We start from the raw sequence: 22,859 nt of genomic DNA, 5'->3' as shown, positions 1-22,859 counted from the left end.
ACCTCTACTAGTAGTGCTAACATGTTGTTCAATTGGAAGTAGGAAACACTATGTAATGTGGCTATTTTAACTAAAATAGCAATTTGGATAGTTCTATAATTCTCATGAAATTAGCACATGCACTGTTGTTTAATGTCAAATAACGGTTTAAAAAATGTATCAATAATGCTCTCCTTAAAAAGGCCTGTCATTTAAGGAATGGATCTAGGAAGAAACATATGGTATTTACCTTTGTCTAGAGTAGGCTAAGACGGCACATGAGAAAAGATCTTACATAGTCATTAGCCAGCTGTTGCTTATCACTTTCAGTAAATCGCAAGTTCCTATACTGCATTCGTCTTTCTAGAAAATCGCACAGATTGGCACTGCACCCCACATAATAATGTATCAAGTGTGCTCATTTGAATTTGAGTGTCTGCTGGTGAGCATGCATGCAAGGAGTTGTGTGTGCCTGTGAAAGTGTGCACACACGTGTGAATGTATATGAGTACAGTGCGCATAGGGGAGGACCAGTTGAATGCAGTGGGCCTGGGAGAGTGGATATGGTGAGAGTGTCCTAATGCTGCCATATACAGGTGCTGCCAACATGCACATGTTTTCTTACAGTAGAATTAGTGGCACTGACTGCGACAACTTGCAGTTTTTATTACATAGGAATGGTATATAGTGGCACCGCAAGCATGGAATGTTTCCTCTAATTGGCATTATGGGCAAACATGAGTGTTCTTCCATCGGAATACTGGCATATATTATTGCAGTCAGCATGGGCATGTTTTTAGAGTGGCATTACTGGCAATATGGCAAAGCAAATATGAGGGTGTTCTTGGGTGGCAACACTGCATAGATTGTCACAGACAGCATGAACATGTTTTTGCTACGGAATTACTGCCATCTTGGACAAATCCAACATGAGGATGTTCCTAAAAGGGAATACTGGAATATATTGGCACATCTAACATGGGCATTTTTTCTTACATCAGCATTACTGCCATTATAGGCAGAACCCAGCTGGATAGTTTTCTTAGGTGGGAATACAGGCATATTTTGGCACAGCCAGCATGAGCATATTTCTTACAGTGGCATAAGTAGCATTAGGGTAAAACATGAAGGTGTTCTAATGTGAGCCCGCGTGTACAGCATGTACATGGGTTTCTTGCAGTGGTAGTACTGGCATTATGGGCGAAGAAAACTTGAGGGTGTTCTTATGTGGGCATACTGGCACCATAAATTGGAGCAGCCAGCATGTGCATGTCTTTTTAGAATGGCAAAAATGGCATTCCATTGCAAAGCCAGGCTGGAAATGTCTTCTTACACTGGGGGAGTACTGGTTTATATTGTGGGAAAAGGTATCAGGAAGAGACATTGGGAAATACTTGGGGAGCAACACGGAATTACCTAAATAATGAAATAGGGAATATCCACCTTTCTGATCACACACCTAAGGTATTAGTGACTGCATTAGATTTTACTATTAGAAAATCAGGCTTCTGGAACTAAACACTATTCTGCTGGAGAAAAATGAGATTAAGGATTAGTTTATCGAGGAGACTGAAGCATTCATGAGGGTCAACAAAACAGGAGATATGGGTGAAAGAACAATATGGGTAGCATTCAAATGCTGCATGCATGGACCTTTAATAGGCTTATGCAGCAGGGCTAAATCAGAAATAGGCAAAAGGATGGAAACACTTGAAGAAGAGATTAAACGACAAGAGAAATAATACATCGGATGCAACACAGATGAATGACGAAGGGAGCTAGTCTACCAAAAATATTAATTTATTACATTATCCGCAATAAAGGCAGAATATGATTTAGAAGATGTTGTGCTTATTTTGAGGATGGTAAGACATGAAATCGACCTCTGGCTCATCGTCCGAGAAAAATGAATAATAAAGAGCCATATGTGCAATCAAAAGAAAAGATGCATTACATATAACCCTGTATCTATCAATATTAAATTCACAGAGTTCTATGTGAGACTTTACACTACAGAGTCGCTGGTTGGCATTAAGGACATGGATCAATTTATGGAAATAATAAATCTTCCTAAACTGTTGCAAATTGAAAAAGAAAATGTGGCTGAAGAAATATCACTAGAAAAACTAATTAAAGCAGCCAACAGCTTGAATACAGCTAATCCCCTGGACCAGATAGCTTTCCAATTGAATTTTTATAAAAATCATGCCTACAATGGTCTATAACGCTCTGAAAAGAATGTTCAACTCCTCAGCGCTGCATGAAGAACTGCCAACCTCTCTAAGACATGCCATAATAGCTTTAATCCTGAAGAAAGATAAAGATGAAACAAAACCCTGGATATAGACCAATAAGCTTAATCAACACTAACTGTAAGATTCTGGCTAAGGTAATGGCAAGGCGACTAGATGGGATTTTACCAAGATTGACAGATGACAATCAAACAGGCTTTGTGAAAGGATGTCACATGGCAATTAACATGAGGAGGTTATTCTTTACTATGACAGAAGGAAGGAAACTAGATTCAGCATTAGCAGCGCTGTCTCTTGATGCAGAGAAAACCTATGATCAGGTCGAATGAACTATTGTTTAAGACATTGGAGACAATGAACTTTGGTCACTATTTTCTAGCCTTTATCAACCTACTCTACAAAGGTAGTATTGCAAATGTTTTTATGAACGGGATGTGCTCTCAACCTTTTCACATTACGTCGAGACAAGTATGTGCTCTCTCTCTCTCTCTCTGTTACTGGTTGTTCTAGCAATGGAGCCACTCGAAACAATGATAAGAGAAGAGGTGAGAACCCACGAAGTGGGATTTGGTGGAGTGGAACAAAATGTATGGTTATATGCTGAGGTCTTGATGCTGGATTTATGATATTCGGATGACTCCTTACCAACCCTATTGGAAACACAGAGAGAAAGAAAACTGCTGTGAGTGGACTGAATTCATCAGAACATGCTGTGGAGATTTATCACAAAGACGTGGTCAGATCAGCACAGAGAAGAGAAGCCATCTATCTGGTTCAACCCTGGTATAAGTAATAAGAGAAGGACACTATATTGGCCCTCGTGGCATTTGGCTGGTATACATTGGCTAAATGATGTGTTTGATGAAAAGAAATGTACTCCCTTTGAAAAACTGAAAAAACAAGAAGGATTTGGATGAGTGTTCAATTGGACAGTAAAGAGCCTTGAAGAATATCATTAAGAGAGTATCCAGTTTGGAAGATGAGTGGAGGTTGAGAAGGGAGCTAGTAGCACTTTTATTGAAGATGGAGAGTCGTGTACCCTACAGTGTACTAATTTATCCAAAACATAAGAACCTATAATCCTATGCTGCTGACTGAGTGGTAACACGCACTAGGTAAAAAAGATCACTGAAGGGCAATCGGAAAACTTTTGTCAGAATGTCAGACTGACTTCACTAAACGGGGGTGACAGAGCTAGACAAAGAAGAATTCTAAATAGGGTGTCCATGACTCCTTATAGTATGGGAGAAAGAGGCAGGAGCAACGCGTATGTGTGTGGGGACTGTAAACATAGGAATGGGACTCTTGAACACATGCTTTGGGAGTGTAGTTGCATCAGTACATTTTGGAAAGAGATCACTGCGATGATTAACGCTGTCCTAAGAAGATAATCAGAATTCTCTTTAGTGACACTCAATTAGGATGACCTCTCATTCCCACAGAAATGTTGGCTCTTTAGAGATGCAATGGCTGATAAAAAGGTGATACTTGGAGGTTGGAAGACCCTTCACCTACCAAAACAGAGTGGATTCAGGAATTGCAAGGAATATTACTTATTGAGCGGGTTTTATGGAAAAGACAAAAGAAAGTGAAATTATTTGATGACATTTGGTCATGTTTTCTGGACATGTGCCTATGAATTTTTAAGGGGGATGGAGAAATAAGGGGATAATGGGATGCATTTTACTGGACGCCACTTTTTTACTTTTTACTTGTTTATGGATCTGTTTTCGATTTGTGTTTACATTTGTAGAAGCACAACGTAAATGAAAAAAATTAAAACAAGAGTCCAGATCTGATGTCTACCAAATGACTTGATCAAATCCAAAAAACAGACTTAGGGACATTTTCGTGGTAACATTTTCAATGATATAACACAACTGCACAAAACGTCACAGGGGTGCAGAAGAATTTGTGTTTGACTTAACTTCCAAAAAGTAGGAGAAGGATAGTCCAGTCTGGTTTAGGCCTATTTCCCTTACAGACTTTTCAGCCACTGTATTCGGCAAACTGATCTATCAGTGGAATATGGAATGCATGGATATCCTTCTCTGTATTTGCTATCTCATTTAGAAGTGGACAGGGCCACTGTACTAATGAACAAGTTCACAATCTTCATCTCTTGCTTGAGAGGCGGAGTCACAGAATGGATGGCCTCTTTTACTTACATATCAGGGAATTAGTGAGTGCATTTGATTGTATGAACAGAGCATCGTCATGGAAATTCACGCCCTACATGCCACTGTGAAATTACTAGTGAAGGGCGAGATCACCCTTTTATTTCCCTGAACCAGAGATGTTCATTCAGGGGGCATTCTCGTGCCCCAGACCTTTAAACAAAATATTAACATTCTGTTTGGGACCCTACTGATGGCAAACAGTGTTTCCCAACTCATCGGAGAGTCCCGAGGACTGAAGGTACTTTATGAAGACAACACAATACTATGTGCCAATACCCATAAAATCTGTCAGAACCTAGTAAAGAAGTACACAAAATACATGGATGAACGGGCCAAAAACATTACATTAAATGTAACGCATCTGAGTTCCAAGTCCACATATATTTCAAGGTACAGACACTCAGTAGATTACCTGAGTATAATTTACCTTGGCGTCTGTTTTGCTAATACGGGTAGTTGGACACTGCATATTAGAAAGCAGACACGACAGTTGTCTCAGGTAAATGCTGAAATGACCAAGTTTGCCAAAGATGTTGGGGGCTACACAATAGATACATGTTGATGGTTAAGAAGATGAAGGGGCTACACATCGCTCCATATGGTGTAGACTGCTGAAATCGACCCTTATCTATATGCTACATCTATACCTGGGCCTGCTATACTCCAATGATGTCATTCGTATTCTTTCGTATTTTCTCATTATTTTTTTTTCTAATGCTGATAAAGGGTGTTTCCACCTGCTTGCCTTGGCTTTCATGTGTAAAAGCTGAATTGGCTGGATGGGGATTGGCTGCACGGTTTGCTAGTCCTGGTGGCTTGACTGAGGCCAAGACGCTACTAATCAAGTCGCTCTTTTCTGCACAGAACTGCAAAAGGGAGCAAACCAAACTTCTGAAACCCATAATTCAAAAGAATCTCCCTTTAAAAACAGCTGGCAGCAGGAAATTCAAGAGCCAGGGCCTTATTGACCGCTTTAGGTTTAAATCCTATAAACACTGCTACAGGATTGTAGGAGGCCAACAGATTGCATGAGTGCACCTGTTCATGTGATAAGTTAACATGGGAAACCGTAGCACAGTTCACCCTTTCTGCCCACTGTAGCCTCTCCCTGGAAGAGGTTTCTTACTCCCTTATTAAAATAACTTAGCTTCAGGTAATGTAAGCTAGCCTTTGCTAACCTCAATTCACTGAAAGGCTCCTTGGTAGTTATTGCAGTGCAGTCCTTCCCCATGGCTGCAAAACACATTAAACAATCCAAAAGAACTGATGGATTCATGGTAACTACAATTACATCTAATGCTTATGTACATATTGTATGAATTAATCAAATAGCACTTTTCATGGGGGTTCATGAGCATATGAGTATTATTTCTGACGAGATGCGTGGTTTTATAATGTTGGAAGTTGTTAAGACATTTTAACTTTTCCATATTGTATGTGTCAATGCATAACCAAATACACATGTTTCCGGTGAGCACTTTGAAATAAGGTAAATGGTCCATCTCACCTCTCCACATTGCTGTACATTCTTCTGGAGTCCTTGTCCATACACAGGGTGAAGGCGATCCGACTGAGACTCTGGACTTTAATGTTGGATGTTCGGACGGTGGTGGTGTCACACTGCAACAAGACAAGCTGCTAAGTTTCTTTCTCACTGCAGTAGCGATGCTGCTAAACACACCCTCAAACCGCCCCCCTTCTCACACCAGAAGTCCACCTTGTCCACCGTGTCCACCTCCCACCTTTTGTTGCTGGATGATGTAGCCCAGAGGAGATCTAGCCAACTCTGACAGGGCTATAACATGCCCCCCTCGTTTACACCGCACACACTCGTCCCAATGAGCCTTAAATAGGTCGTGTGCTGCTTGTTGTCTCTTGCAGCGGCGAAGTTGACAGTTAAAACATTTGAAAAATAAATGCAAATACACTTTAGAAATATGTAGCAGCACAGTTCTCATAGTAAAATCTCATTTGGATGAAGAGATTTCATGTAATACTGAAAATAAACAAACTAAGGAAAACATTGCATAAGTACCCGAATTACTACAACTATGATGAGGACTTACTTATAATTATTTACATAAATGACTTTAAAACACTTATTATAAAAGTTAATCACAATATAATTGTTGTCTTACAAAATCAATAGCACTGCATGGCAGTCACAGTTAACACTGCTGTGCAAACGTGCATAGGAGGGAATGCTCATTTGGTTTTCTTCCTTTTCACCAACTGTTTTGTTCGAATTTTCACAGAACGTACTTTCTAATTTGGAATTCTGTTATGTCACGAATCAACTTCATACTTCTCCCCTCTGAAAGGGTTCCGCTCTGCAGGGATACCAACGGTAACTTATGGACCCAAACATGCCATTCATTGTCTTTCATACAGAGGGCTGGGAACTAGCATCAAGTTGACACATTGCATACCAAAGGGGTGTTAGCTCCGCTTTCCTGTTGTCTGTCTGGCAACCAAGCACCTTCCAGGCTTGCCTGAATCATCTCTCATTAGTATGCACCTCCACCAGCCGGCCTAACAATAGAAAAGCAGGTCCATGGAGCCTTTGATATTTTAATGCGGCTGCCCATGGCTGGAGGAAGGTGTGCCTTGCCCCTTCTTGAGATGTTTTGATGTGCCCGTGGCTGACACATTACAGCTGAACATGACAGGGGAAGATGGCGCCTATAGGCTGTGTCTTCCCGGAGTACATGTGACTATGCGCTTCGTGCGATGAGCAGAGAAAATGTGTGCGGAATGGCCTCACACATTTTCAGAGTTTGATCTCCCATCATTCATTTTCATTATCGAAAATCTAAAGGGCCCAGGCGAGCACACACTTCCCGGATGGATGGTCGAATTCCTCCCAATGTTGTACGTCTTTTTGTGAATTTTACTGTTTCTTCTTTTTGTCAGAGGTTCACCACTGTTGGATGAGCATGGAATTTCTTTTTTTAAGAAGTTTCTTTTGGAATTGTCAGCTCAACGTTTGCTAAAGAAAGTGGGTTCATTACATTGTGGGAAAATGTTTATCTATTTTCAAGTAGATTTCCTTTCTTTGCAATTAATGGATTTCATGGTTCTCGTAATAAAAATAAAAACTGTTACAAATAGTTTTGTGTTTTCTTCTTATATATCCAGAGGCCTGAGTGAGGTGTGCATGGTGTTTTGATTACTGTTCCATAGTCTGGCATTATTTGTTTCAATCTCATTCTGATATCTTCGTATATTTCTCTTTTTCGAGTTCTTGTCGAGAATTGTATCCAAACTGCATTGCATGATTTTGAGTTATTGAAAATACTGTTTTCTTTGTAGTGTAAGTACACATTTCCACAAACAGAGATGCTTAAGGTCTAGTGATCGAAGAGAAGACATTGGACCTTATTGCGAGTTTGGCGGTGCCGTTGCTGCCACCTTTTTTGATTTTTACAGAATTGCTGCTGTTATTACTACACCAGCGAATTCGGAGTTTGACCATACAGTGGAGGATTTACCTCCAGCATCGGGCTGAAATCCTCTGCATAATGAACCCTTTACTTGCCAATGCCCTTTTAAAAGACATGGGGCCTCATTAGGACCCAGGCGGAGTGGGTTTCCGCCAGCGCTAATCGCGGCGGACCCGTCCGCCGTACTACGAGTTCCCTTAGCGCCATGGAGGTTTTCTCCGCCTGGTTTTACCAGGCGGAGAAAACCATGGCGCTACGGGACCTCGTTGTTAATTACGCCACCGTATTTTACGGTGGCGTAATTAACTCCTTCCCCACTCCCATTATACCCTATGGGGCAAGAATGGGAATGGGGAAGGGCAGAATGGGGATTGGGGATTTACCGCTCCGCCGAGGTCGGAATGGGGCGGTAAATCCGCCAACCCCCATGGCGCTATCGACGGCTTTCCGCCGTGCTTCGCGGTGCATTTAGCACCGCGAAATCCGCCTGGGTCCTAATGAGGCCCATGGGGAACAATAACAGGTAGAATGTGGAGCCCAGTGAAAGGACAGAGGTCGTCTGTCCCAAGCGGGCCTCCGTCTCTGTGCTTGCTGCAGTGGACAGTGAGGCACACAGCTGCCACCCACATAATGAATATTCATTAGCGCTGCATTTTGCAGATCACTAACCAGTTCTACGTGAATGCACTGGACACATATAGAGGCTGATTCACAGAGCGTTTGCCTATGGGATTGCGCCATTGTATAACACCTCTGTGAATCAGGCACATAGGGCCTCATTACGACCCTGGCGCTAATGGGTTAACGGCGCCGTAAAAGGCTGCGGCGCCGTTAATACATTAGTACCTGATTACGAGGTCCCTTTGCGGGACCCGACCTGGTCTACACCAGCCGTTAAAGTAGGGACCCGCAAAGGGACCTTGGTGCTAAGTACGGTACCACAATTTGCGGTACCGTACTTAGCGCCTTCCCCATTCCCATTGAGCCCTATGGGGCAAAAATGGGAATGGGGAAGGGCCATGGAGGAAGGGGGAATTACCGCCCCGCCAACCTTGTAATGGGATGGTAATTCCCCCTTTCTCCACGGCGGATTCGGTAAATTACCGGCATGGACCATGGTGCTAATAGCACCATGGTCTTCCGCCAGGGTCGTAATGAGGCCCAAAGTGTCACAGGTCATCGTGCAGTGCTGCTCACGAACAGGAAGGACTGGAATGCGATCCAAAAGTGGCCCTGGAAATGGTATCCGGCTGTAGCACATTTTGAAAAAATTGCTCCAAATGGTGAATTTCAGAGCACATGTTTGCCTATATAAAGGATCAAAGTAGTAAAACATAAGAGAAGCACGCATATAAGATGTATTAAGAGGGAGGAATGGCCTCACTGAAAGGCCAGTCCACCACGCAATCAGAGTTACATTGCTACTGCGTCCTTTGGTACATCAGGCCCGCAGTGCCCATGATACCAAGACTGTTCTACAATGACATAATTAAATAATTTCACTTACCGAAAACGATCGTCCTGCAAGATTGGTAGTTTTAATAACTTCAATGATGTTTACGTTCAGGCACACCAAATCTGCAAGGCAAAGCAGAAACAAAGCTCTCTTTATAGCAGGTGCTGCTGCTGACCATGTTAACCCCATTTGTTTGGTGTATTGGTGATGGGGAGCTGCGGGGAAAATACACCACACACAAAAGCTCAACACCTGTAAACTTACAAATGAACAGTCACAGCCGCAGCTATAACAGAAGCGGACTACAGAGATGCCAATCTTATCAAGCCAATGGCTTCTGACTGCGCAGCCCAGGGCTCCAGATCTGCCATTGAGCTTCACAGCTGTAGCAGCTGGCGGGGGCTACACCATCATTAGAGAGCTTATGTTTTGCAACGGTTTCACGCTAAGTTATTAAACACGACCCAAATGTAGAGCTGTGTGTCTCTGGCCCGAGAGAGATGTTGCACTCCGGCCCACCCTTCAACGAGGCAGAAACCCATGTCCCGGGGTGCTGTTGGGTCTGTTGGTCAATACAGAATTGCAAGGCATTTTAGTGCTGGACTGGCCTTGAGTGGGGCACCAGACAGATATGCAAATTAATGTTCCTCTTCTGGTGATCTAAAACGCGTGTGTAGACCCTCCTGATTGGACACCTTCCGCAGAACAGGTTATTTGGCCTTGTTTTGATTGAAGATTGAAAAAGCAGAAGAGACTGGAATGGAAGAAACACTTGGTGGTCTGTTGCTCAGCATTGGGGCTGCCATGTATCTGTTTTCTCCATGCCCAGAACCTCACAGACCTTGATATTTTATTTAGATCATATGAGTGCAAAGCAACATTTGGGGCTCTAGAAACCCCCCTAAGTTATGCAATGTAATACGGTAGGCATGTAATCTGCGCCCGTTATCACCATGGTGTTCTACCAGTGCTGAGGAGATTTCGTAATATGCCCACCCCTGAGTTTACAGACCTTTGTCAGTGGTGGGAAGATGAGGATGGGATAAAAAGGCAATTGGGGAAAGGTGGAGCAGGAACCGAGATGGGTAAATAATGTTTCTGAACTCAACTGGTAATATTTCTTTGAGCTAGTGAAAAGGGCGTTGTGCCAATGAGAAAACATAGGCAGATCAGTTGAGAAATGTGTACAATAAAGAGAGAGCATCAATACTACAAGTCTCGGCTAATGTGGCAATGTCTAACAATGTGCACTTAAGGTGTCTGAAGGAAACACTTGTGGATCACAACTAGCAGGGCTACCTGCCTTCAAGAGGGCCTCACATTGTTCAATCTCTCTCATAAAATTCCATATTCTCAACCCCTTTCCCTCCTGTCTCCCACAGTTCACGCCCCTTCGAGCTGTTGCAATGTACTCTGGTCCTTCCCTCCAGTGTCACCTGATATCCGTTTCCCAATAAGCCAACAGAGGCATGAGACAGGCAGGCCATACATATCTCTAAGAGGGTCTTGACTACCTCCAGGAGCAATCCAGCATCACAGCTTGCCATCTCTTTCCTTATCCAGCAACATCCCATTGGTTCCACTACACATGAAGAACTGGCATTGCATGGGGAGGATGCGCTTCTTCAGGTCTCTTTCAAAGCCTAATTGCTCTTAAATCAATCACGCATCAGATTGGTGGGTCGCCCGTTTGCGGCCCCATTAATGAAGCCACGAGCCGCTCATGCACTGGTTTGCATCTGAAGTCCTAAGGAGGTGGAAACCCATAAGTGAGCATGATGCGACATGGCACCACGCCCCGCCACAGTGCCTGCAATTGGATTCTTAGAGGTGCACTGGTTTCTGTTTTTGTTTTCATATGTTAGAGTAGGTTTATACTGGCAGTTTGATGTTGATGCTTTTTGGGGTCAGAGCTGACATTTTTCAGTTCATGATTGCAACTAAGTGTGTTCGTAGGATCACGATGTCAGATTTTGAGGGTCGCGGCGAACCTTTCTTTACATGGGACGATGCGTCTAAGTTAATATTTAGGCTGGTTCAATGTTAGGGTTTAAGGACAGGTGCCGCTTCGATTGAAAATCCAGTGCTAGTATCAGGGGACTGCCTCAAGCGACTCCCTTTTTTGGCAGAGCTGCATTGCTGGTTATAGCAGTGGAGCAACAACTGACATTGCGCTGGTAGTGTGCCTGGTGCAAAGACTTGCATTATGAAAGTGTTAGCTGGTAAAATAACATAATTTGCAGGGATCTTAGAGACTTTGCAATGACTACATTGGTGCCCGTGTCTAGCCCCCGTGCCTCTGTAAAAGTAGTATGTGAGCAGGTGCAGTCACAATTGCAAATCCTTTCATTGCGTCAATGCTGTGACCAGACAAAAAGGCAACTGTGCCGAAGGTAGGTCGATAAACGTTAGTCGCCACGCCTAGGCTACTCTTGCTGGCACAGTGAGCCAAGCTGTATTTGTTCTAACACCAATGCAAAGACCAAATACGTGATGGCTTCAACACAGACACAGTCACCACATCCTCAATGATCTTAGTTCTGGTCCTGTTACACATTTTCCACAGGCATAAGGGCCAGGCCCTGGGCTACCACATGCAGACTGGCTTGCCTTCTAAAAGGTATTAAGATCAGAAGTAAAATCTGCAGGGAATGGGTCAGGCAAAGTCTGGTAATGATGTCTTAACTGGGCAAGCTATATGTCCCTGGTATGATATATCAGCATGCCTTGCTGTAAACTGCCAATGATGTGTTAACTATGCATGAAGGACACTTTCGATAATAGGAAAAGTCAGTACTGTGTAAATTGGCAGTGATGAGGGTATACTAAAAATGGGCAGTGACTGTGAGCATAATCTACAGTCTGGCAGTAGGTGCTGATAGTTAGAATTGGAACCAACCATAATGTATCAACTTATATAATGGACTCAGATAAAAATATGCTCACTAGGTCTAACGGAAATTGTTCATATTGTAACATAATGGTTGTGATGCAACACTACACTGATGCTGCTAGTGAATATAATGGAAACTGATAAAGATGTGTTGACTCATATAAACCTCCAGCTACCTAGAAACTCAATATAGAGTTCCAAGGCAAAGCCAATTCTTTGACATGTTTTCCTAATGATTTAACATGTTTTTCTGAAAGCCTTTTGATTTTGAAAATGGATTCATGATCCGATTTCAAAGTTTCCCCCAAAACACAGAGGAGTGAAGGGGAAAGGATTAACAAGTGAGGGGTCTACTGGGATGCCAATGGGGGTGCAGGGCGGACCCCACTACACAGGGAATGGGAAGGGTTACAAAAGGTAAAATTACATAAAAATAAAATCAAAAAATTCTTCATAGATCCAAGTCTTCACACATCTCAAGTTGTGGAGGAAAGTGGTCCAGTTCCAAAGTCAACGTTTTCGGCCATTACAATAACTTATAGTTCTTTTCACGTGACTACGTCTCACAGATACAGCGGATTTTTTCATACGCGGAGCTCAGGATTGGTAAAGGATTTCAAGTGTAACTTAGTGCCAACTCCAAATCCGCATGAAATTTGCCAACATCGAATTGTTCAAAGAATAAAATCCTGCAGTTCTTGTGACACCCTTTCTGGCTTAATGAACCACTCTCTGAAATGCAGGCTTTCTTTCTTCGTCCTAATATTAGCATAAGCCCAACCCCTGCTCTTTCAGCCCCCTCATAGCAGGTTTCTGGAAGAGAAGGGTGAGGGGAGAGGAAGGTTAGCAGGGGGAGAGAGAGGTACTGGTGCAAATCCTGTGGTGTTGTTTGTTGCAGGCTGCAAGTACCAGTTTCCTGTGTGCTGGTATATTTCTAGGTGTGTCTCGGTGTGAATACTTGGGTATCTGTATGTCTAGAGGGGCGGAACCAGATCTATTTGCTACCAGTGCAATTAGAGAGTTTGGTAGAGGTGTTGGGCAGTCATGCGAGGGGAAGGATAGCTCAGGGGGAACGTGGTTGTCTTGAAAGTAAGGCAACATGGCGCAACACAGGTTCGAATCCTGATCCCGCGCTTAGAAACTACTTGCTGGTATTAAGCGTGTTATATATGAACAATACAATAAAATGAGCGCAGAGAGAGCTCTTCATGGTTCTGATGTGGTAGTGTGAGGCAGTGGAGGTATGAGCAGGCTTTAGTCACGAGTCTGTAACGGGATCTGTATTAGAAGTGAAAGGTAGGCAGTGGTAAAGGTAAATGGGGTAATTGAGAGTGGCAGAGTCCTGGCGGCCCTCTGGTTCTTATAACAATTGATGGGGTACTTTTCTTGTGATACATATTCCTTGTCCCTGCAGTGTGAGTGATTGTGCAGATGTCTACGTCTCTGGCCCATGATTGATGGGTGTGGGACCAGGTAGGATTCAGCTAACAACATAATGACATTGCGATAGAAGAGAGGACTGCAAATGCTGCGTCTGATTTTGGCGGTGTTCTAATTAGACCCATTCGACTGCAATGGTCTCTTTGTTACGGTTGTCCTAAATGCTAAAGAAAGTTAACATCCTCCATCTACCACATGTGATGAGGGGAGCATGGACACAAACCATAAAATGGGCTCAGAAATTCGTGATGGACTATCATGTCATTCCAACCTGGACCATCAACCAAAAATGCCCTTGGCAGAAGGTCTTTGCTTCACTTTAACTCCCAACATTTGAGTAGTCCTATTGGTAGATTTAGCACTGGCAGTAATTCCGCCAAACCCCAATGAAGTCCAAGGGGATTTCATAATGGGGAATAACCGCCTTGGAATCTGGAGGATTTACCTCCAGTTGCGAGGTGGTATTCCGGAGCTAAAGATAAAACGGCGTGGTAGTATTTTCACTGGAAATACTGCTGCCCTTATTGAGTCTCAATGTTTTCGAACCATGCCCTTCCCCTCTACTTTTCTACGAAGAGGTGAACATCTGAAAATAGCAGATGAAAAGGAAGAGCAAACCGCAAAGAAAGAAGAGAACCATAGAATTACTTTCAAATGTACATCAATATTCTAGCATCATTGAGAAGTGAATTACAGGCGATGTTTGGAAAAAATCACGGATAGTTAACGTGATGACCTCCCTCAATGATCAGATCAGTGACAAAGTATAGTGGAGATGACATCATGATGCACAGCACTCTGACATATTTTGGATGTGCGAAATATGGCCTGAAATGTTATGAGGAAAAAGCAATAAAGGAACAGGAGATAGGAAGCATTGTTTTTTAGTGTGGTCCACTTCCCGTCAGGGAAAGATGCAACTGGTTCTTCTCAGGCGGTGCCCCTTTACTCAAGTGGATAGCTCCTACTCGACGTCAAACACTCAATTGGTCTGATAATTAGAAACATATCCCTTGATCAAGAAAGGATAATTGTACTGCAGAGGACTGCAGATGAATGACCTCTTGAAGAACATCAGACATTTAAGAAGTGTTTCGGGAGAAAAAAACAACTCAACTGAATTTTTTAGCAATATCACACTCACAAATGGGAGTGACACTGACCAATGAGTAGTGTAGGTTCACGGTACATTTGACCCAGCTCTGAACTTGGCTTTACCATTATTCTGACTTTCCCCAAGTTGTAAACACTGTAACAAGGATGTACAATCTCAAACAGAAACATTATATCAAGATTTGATAAAAGGTGTAAAAGCTGGTCTCTTACCCTCAGCTTCATTTGACGGAATCGCTTTCAAGGCCATTCCCGAAGATCGTAGGGAGAGAGTAACCTCTTTCTCTCTATTGCTCAGCAAACCCTGCAAAAAGGAATTTTGATCCATTACATTTCAAAATGTCTTCAGAATTAAATAATAAATATAAGCTCCTTGAAACGGTAACCCCTTGCTACATAGACTTCAGTTTGGTTGACCACTTTTGGATGATCCGACCAGAAGCATATACATGCATGTATGTGTATGTGGGGGTAGAGTGTGGGTGTGGCATGGGGTAGAAAGAGGGTCATGTGGGGGCTCCCCGCCTATAAAAACAAAAAATATTTCATAGAACAAAAGTGGCCGACCAAATTTCAGGCTTTAAATGAAATTCCATACATCATGCTAGAACCCTCGGATCTGGACCGTAAAGTGCTTTGAATTTAGTGTGCACAGGCACCACAGCTGTTGAGTGATAAGATCCTTATTTGTCACACAGGGTTTGATTTTATGTGCATCCTCATCTTACAAACTTACACTTACCTTTCTGCAGAACTCTATGTGGATCTTTGATTGTTTTGTGGTATGGTTGTAAGTTAGACAAATCAAAAGAGGTGATGGCTGGAGGGTCTAGAATTAATCTGAACATCTGGGCAACCTTCCATACACTCGTTCTTCAGCCTGTTAAGAATTATAATCCAGGTACCGTGGGTCGCCCATGCTTTTTGACACCCTCACTAGAATATAGGGGTGGGCGATTCGGATCAAAAGTCATATCTCGATATTTGTGGGATATATCTCGATATACAATATATATCTCAATATTGCTTATATGGGTTAAATGGTCAGTTATACGCCACCAACTACATGTGAGATGTCACAAACTTTATTTATAAGACATTGATCCAAATAAAGTGCAAATTCAGGGTTCCTCTTCCTGTTTGAGAATACACACAGCTTTGTAAATGTAAACATGTAAATAAAAAATGGTAGCATATGTAATAATGTATATATATGTATATATCTTGATGTTAACGATATTGGCTCATCCTATATTGATATAGAAAATATATTGATATATCTCCAAAACTCAATGTATCGCCCAGTCCTAGTAGAATACAAGCAGTAATGAGGGCTGCCATGTACATTCATGGCAGTTGACATTACATTGAATTACTGAGAATATGGCATGCTCCTTACAGGTGTAAAATTCAGGTAGAAGAAACTATACAGATTCATGCCTTTAAGGCCCACATCAAAATTAGATGTGGACTGGGATGATTGAGGATTTCATGCAAAGAATTGTGGTGAGATATGGAGCAGATTGTATGTTCTGGGCCCCAGCTCGGTGCAGGGAATACCATGAAAATAGGCCAGAGTATAAAAACCGGTGAGCGGATTGTTTCTGCCTGTCAATTAGGCTCTGGGACGTATACTGCCTAGCTGAAAATGAGCCCTTTTAGTTTTTCTTGTGCCCAATCCCAACTGAAGAGTAGCTATTGTGCTACACATCCTGAGCCAAAAGTGCCAAGACTCAAATGTTACATACAGAAGATGTCTCTTGCCTTTGGAACCCCTGTTGCCTTTGCATGCACCCCAAGTTTTTTGCCTAGAGCCCACTATGCACTGTTCACCATGTTTTTTGTCCCTGCCTCACACGCATTGGTAAGAGCAAGGACAGATGAGCTTTCCTTCAGGGCACCAGTACAGGAAGTTGTACTATTCATTGTAAAATGAAGCTCCATGGGGTCTTCTCTGTGCAGGATTGCACAAAGAAGACCACTTATGTTTGTTTGTTTGTTTATTTTATTTATATAGCGCTCCAGACCCGGGAGTAAAAGGGCGCTTAAGGATAGGCTACAAGGCACAGTAAATAGAAATTACAATGATACATTTGTAAGAATATGTACAATGTATACAGTCACAGGTAATTAGACATACAGTTGTGGCATTTTATGCATGTACAATATATATAATTTGTGGTGGGCTAAATCAAACTAAGGTTGGTTTTTATTCAGTAACCATCCAATGGCAGGTTTCCTAAATAGTTGGAAGGATTTGGTCAGCTTGATGTTCAGAGGCAGAGTTTTCCAGATTTGAGAGGTGAGGACCGTGAAGCTCGAGCCGCCGGCTCTTTTAATGGTGAATCTGGGAACTGTGCAGCATAGAGTGTTGGAGGATCTGGTGATTCTGGTGGCTGGCTTCATGGTGAATTTGCTAATGAGGTAGGGAGGGGCTAGGTGGTTTAAGGCTTTGTAGGTAAGGCACAGTGTTTTTAAGTCAATTTTTTGTTGAATGGAGAGCCATTTGCATGAGATTCTAGTGGCAGAGATGTGCTCGCACCTAGAGATGTTTAATGCTGCTTGTAGCACATTATTTTGGAGAACCTGTAGTTTGTTGATGTTGCAGCAGTCTAACTTGGATTGTATGAGACCCCTAGCCAGCGTGAGGCAGCTGCTGGTGGATAAGAAAGGTCTGCAGGCTCTAATAAGTTTCCCGGTCTAGGTGGTGGCTGAGGCTGTCGTGTTTACTTGAGTGAGGTTGGTATTGGCGTCAAGATAAAAGCCGAAGGTTTTCACATTTTTAGCGATGGGGATAGTGTTACCATCGATAATGATGTTGATGTAGTCGGGGCTAAGTTTCTGTAAATTGTTAGGTGATCTGACAAGGAGAAGTTCAGTCTTCTCATCATTCAAGCAGAGGCCATGTGTGGCCATCCATGCCTGAATGATGGAGAAGATTTCATTGATCCTAATGACGTCAACACTGTAGTTGCCAGAGATGGTGAGGAGTATCTGGGTGTCATCTGCGTAGTTGGTGTAGGTGACACCTAGATGAGATGGTCCAGTTTGTCAAAGAGAGGCTTTGTAAAGATGTTGTAGAGGGTGGGGGATACACAGGATCCTTGTGGGACTCCACAAGTGATTGGGCTAGGGTCTACTGCTGCCGCTGATGAAAAAACCCTTATGGTTCTGTTGGCCAGGAAGGACTGTATCCACATGACAGCAGAGGGGTAGAAGTGGGTGGCAGAAGAGAGGTAGTTGCAGAGTATTTTATGGTCGACCAGGTTGAAGGCTGCTGAGAGGTCTAGGAGGAGTAGGATGGCAGCCTTGCCTTTGTCTTTTATGTCATCAATCTGACTTTTAAGGTCAACAAGGGCAGTTTCTGTCCCATGTTAAGGTCGAAAACCAGATTGACGCAATCCTAACAGTTGGTTGGTCTCTAAGTAATCTTGAATTTGCAGGTAGGCAACTCTATCAAGGATTTTTTAACAAGAATGGAACCATAGTGATTGGCCTGTAATTAGTGGGAATGGCTGGGTCTAGAGTTTGTTTTTTGAGGAGAGGGAGAACCCATAATTGTTTCAGGTTATTGGGTACTGAGTTGGTGGAGAAGGATAGGTTGATTAGCTTGGAGATGAAGAGGGATAGGTCTCTTGCAGCATCTTTGATGATCTGGGCGAGGCAGCTGTCTCCTTTGCAATTTGACGGTTTGAAGGATGTTATAATTTTTTGGACTTCTGGTATGGTTACCTTTTTGAAGGTGAAACCAGTGGTAGTATTAGTGGTGGTAGGTATGCTCGGGTGGAGGGGTTACTGTTGGAAAGTTGAAGCCTCTTGGCTTCAATTTTCGTTTGGAGGCTAGTAATTTTGTTAGTGTCGATATATGTGTAAGCAGTCCTCTCTCTGCAATATTGATTCATTTTGTGAATATGAAAATACATCCAAGGAATCCGAGCAGTTCCTCTATTAAATTTGCACCCATTCATCAATGCGGATGAAGGCTTTTGGGTAGCTGTACAGAGCCATGATTTGTTTGATAAATTGGGAAACAAAATACGACTTTTTTATTTTTCATTTTGAAACAGGGTATCAGACAGGAGTGTCCTCTTTAATCAGAATGAGGATTTCAGAGAAATTCCGGGCACTATTAGCCCATATTTGTTTGGAAATCCTCACTTCTGACAGTTTTGGGAGATCTGAATATCCTCATTGCCTATGCGCCTGCTCCCACTTGCCATCTAGCAGGCCATCGCCCTTTCACCAGCACCTGTCTCGCGAGTCTCTAAGGGCTTCCAGCACCTAATGCCTGTTATTCCACCCATGCCCAGGTGCTAAATGATTCTTAAGAAACACTCTCTGTTTCTTTTATAGTGTATTGCACTGATGTAAAGCAATAAAATAGACAATTATCAATGCTTCACACAAGCTCTTTGGCTCAGATCGCTATGAAGTGTCACACAAATTGTTCAACAGTAGACACGGAAGTGTCACACATAAGCACGCTACAACATGCCAGTGTCAAACATAAGCAAACTAAAAAAGTGGCAGTCCTGATGACATCCTTTCCACTACTTGAGCTCCGGCCTCGCACAGGTGCAGTGTCTGGGTCTTCGACCCCATTTCTTCATGTGCATCTGCGTTTTTTCCTTCTTTCATTTTCCTTTTGCCCCTTTCATGCTGCCTTTTCTCTGGTGCCTCTCTCCCCTTCCCCTGCCCTCCTGCACCTGTTTTTGCAAGTAGCTTTCCATGTTTTTTTCTTTCTTTCCCGCCTCCCTGACCAAACCCCTGATTGGGCCCAGAAGACCATTGTCTCCACCAGCGAGGATCTTTTTCTCTCGGCAACTGTGCAGGCCACCTTAGCTCTGGCCTCGCACAGGTGCATTGTCTGGGTCTGCAACCCCTTTTTTATTTACTTCTGTGTTTTTTCCTTCTTTCATTTCCCTTTTGCCCCCTTGAAGCTGTCTTTTCTTTGTTGCCCCTCCCCCTTCCCAGCCCTCCTGTGCCCTGTTTTTGCAAGTAGCTTTCCTTGTTTTTTGTTTTGTTTTGTTTTGTTTTTCTCTCTTATACCACCACTCTCCCGCCCCCCCTCTTTCCTCCTGATTGGGCCCAGCAGACCATTTCAGACACACCTCCCAAGGGAGCCTCTGCCTGGGCAGCCCTCAGCTAAGGGCCTTGAGGCAAAAGGCAGCCCGCAAAGAAGCAGCTTCAGTCCCTGTTTTCCCATGTTCACCAGGGAAGCCTGCAGCCATCAACCAGCAGTGAATGATATGGTGAGTGTGGTTTAGGTAGGGTGTACTACCATTACTACACTGCATTAACTACCCCATCTGCCTCATTACCTAATATCCTACACCCCCAAGGACTCAGCTTACTTATGCTTATCAGCCAGAGTCTGCATTTAGGTCACTGGTTTAAGGTAGCCATCTTGAATCTAGCCTTAATGTGTAAGGTGAAAATACTTTGCATCAAGCCAATTGTGTTAGTCAGCAACAGTTTGCATTTTGGCCAGTTATGGATGGGATAGAATTGTGAAGATTAGCCTTGTGTCACATCTAGACAGATGGTGAAGATTAGCATTGTGTTACATCTAGACATAATTGTGAAGATCAACATGCATAACATCTAGACAGAATTGTGAAGATTAGCCTTGTCAGGTCTAAACAGCATTGTGAGGATTAGCCTTGTGTCACATCTAGACATAATTATGAAGATTAACATGCATCACATCTAGACAGAATTGCAATGAATAACATGTTTCGCATCTAGAGAGAATTTTGAAGATTAGCCTTTTGTCACATGTAGACAGAATTGTGAAGATTAACCGGTCACATCTAGACAGAAATATGAAGTTTAACATGCGTCACATCTAGACAGAATTGTGAAGATTAGCCCTGCGCCACATCTAGACAGAACTGTGAAGATTAACATGCATCACATCTAGACAGAATTGTGACGATTAGCCTTGTGTCACAACTAGACAGAATTGTGAAGATTAACGTGCATCACATTTAGACAGAATTGTGAAGACTAGCATGCGTCACATCTCGATAGAATTGTGGAGATTACCATGTTTCACATCTGGACAGAATTGTGAAGATTAGCATGCGTCACATCTAGATGGAACTATGGAGATTAGCATGCGTCACATCTAGACAGAACTGTGAAGATTAACATGCATCACATCTAGACAGAATTGTGACGATTAGCCTTGCATCACAACTAGACAGAATTATGAAGATTAACGTGCATCACATTTAGAAAGAATTGTAAAGACAAGCATGCGTCACATCTCGATAGAATTGTGGAGATTACCATGTGTCACAACTATACAGAATTGTGAAGATTAGCCTTGCGCCACATCTAGACAGAACTGTGAAGATTAACATGCATCACATCTAGACAGAATTGTGACGATTAGCCTTGCATCACAACTAGACAGAATTGTGAAGATTAACGTGCATCACATTTAGACAGAATTGTGAAGACTAGCATGCATCACATCTCGATAGAATTGTGGAGATTACCATGTTTCACAACTAGACAGAATTGTGAAGATTAGCATGCGTCAGATCTAGACAGAACTGTGAACATCAGCATTCATCACATCTAGACATAATTGTGAAGATTAGCATGCGTCAGATCTAAAGAGAATCATGAAGGGTAGCATGCGTCACATCTAGATAGTGATGCCACTAACCTACCCTACTAAAGAAACTCACCCCTCTGCATACACCTCTCCAACTCTGAACTAAACACAACCATACCCCTAAAGCACAACAAACCGCACACACTTCACTACATGCAACACCAAAACAAACCACACATACCCTTGCACACCAGCACATGACGGCCACCATTCGAAAAACACACCTTAGCTCAGCGAAAGGTGTAAACAGAACTGAAGCTGCCTACAGCACATCACAGCTCTCTTGCTCTTTTCTCCTGCTCAGTCCTACTAACCCATCCCCCACCTGACCCTCTTGCTTACAGATTCACCAGAGCACCAAGTGACCATGCAGATGGTGATTGTACGCAGTATAAAAAACCTTTAACATAACATACAATGTTAAAGGCCAGAATATGGGCTTATAAGCCTGGTAATGGCTCGCTATCCCAAGGTGCTAGTCTTGTGTGTAGCGAGAGCCTTCACCAATGCTAAGGGCCATTTTCCATCTCGATATGTCTGGCCATTAATGCTATAAGCATCAAAGGTAAAAATCTAATCTGTTTTTATTAAAGGGAAGTCAGCTTTGCATGTAACATACGGACAGATTTCCCATAACAAATTTGAAAAATACTGTTAACAAAAATGGGTGCCTCGAGAAATGGTCAAGGGAGGAAGTGCTGAGTTCCCTTGCCCCCTTTTTATTGCAGTGAGCTGCGGCATCCAGCATGGAGAATGAGGATTGCAGAGAGCAGGAGGACAGGTAAAGTGTCTGCAAGGGGATCAAGGTGCGGGAATCTAGGAGGAAGGGCCTGAGGCCCAGCCATATAGTCGAGAAAGGAGAGGCCCTGTTGGCCAGGAGAACCAGCAGGCTTTCATTGACAGATGCAGCTAGCATTCTGTCCACCTCATTAGCTGGTGCCCCTCCTGCAGGTACAAATGTTAATTCAATTGGCCCGAAAATTGCTTCAAAGTAGAAAATCGATGCAAGCCTTCAGTCCCTTGATCAGTGAAATAATGAATGTCCTAAACAATGTCAGTCTTTGATATTTGTCAGGGTTCCTAGTGACTATTTCGAATGCCATAATGTCGAAAACATGTCACCGAAAAAAAAATATTCGAATGTAAATTAAAATATAATACATTCGAATATTTTTTTTCGGTAAAATGTTTTTGACATATTTGTCATTCGAAAAAATGTTTTGGATACCATTTGTCAGAGTATGTCATGCTTTACAAATGAATAATTCTGCTCCTCTTTCATAAACAAATCAATTAATCAAATATATTTTATTTCTGCAAAAGGCCATGAAAACAGAAATGCATTAAAAACATACATACATTAAAATGCCCAGCACATATCAAGTTACAAATGTTAAAAAAAGACAAAAATTCATGTATCAGATAATAGGTGAAATACAATAGGCCTCAAAAGCTCAGTTGATCAAAGTGCTTGA

General features: G+C 42.7%; 1 protein-coding gene across 2 annotated transcripts in view; it reads right to left on the bottom strand.

The window, feature by feature from the left end:
• PIK3R6 (phosphoinositide-3-kinase regulatory subunit 6) overlaps nucleotides 1-22,859 on the bottom strand; it is a 409,768-nt gene that overhangs the window by 7,587 nt on the left and 379,322 nt on the right. For both annotated transcript variants that reach the window (XM_069654586.1, XM_069654587.1), the window contains exons 18-20: nucleotides 14,970-15,060; nucleotides 9,362-9,432; nucleotides 5,919-6,031 (exon numbers count right to left, since the gene is read on the bottom strand). In XM_069654586.1, the coding sequence (XP_069510687.1) occupies nucleotides 5,919-6,031; nucleotides 9,362-9,432; nucleotides 14,970-15,060 (275 nt within the window). The remainder of the gene's footprint in view (nucleotides 1-5,918; nucleotides 6,032-9,361; nucleotides 9,433-14,969; nucleotides 15,061-22,859) is intronic.

This window comes from Ambystoma mexicanum, chromosome 3q (assembly GCF_040938575.1).
Source record: "Ambystoma mexicanum isolate Mex_15411 chromosome 3q, UKY_AmexF1_1, whole genome shotgun sequence".
NCBI classification, from domain to species: domain Eukaryota; kingdom Metazoa; phylum Chordata; class Amphibia; order Caudata; family Ambystomatidae; genus Ambystoma; species Ambystoma mexicanum.
This window is presented reverse-complemented; position numbering and strand designations above follow the sequence as displayed.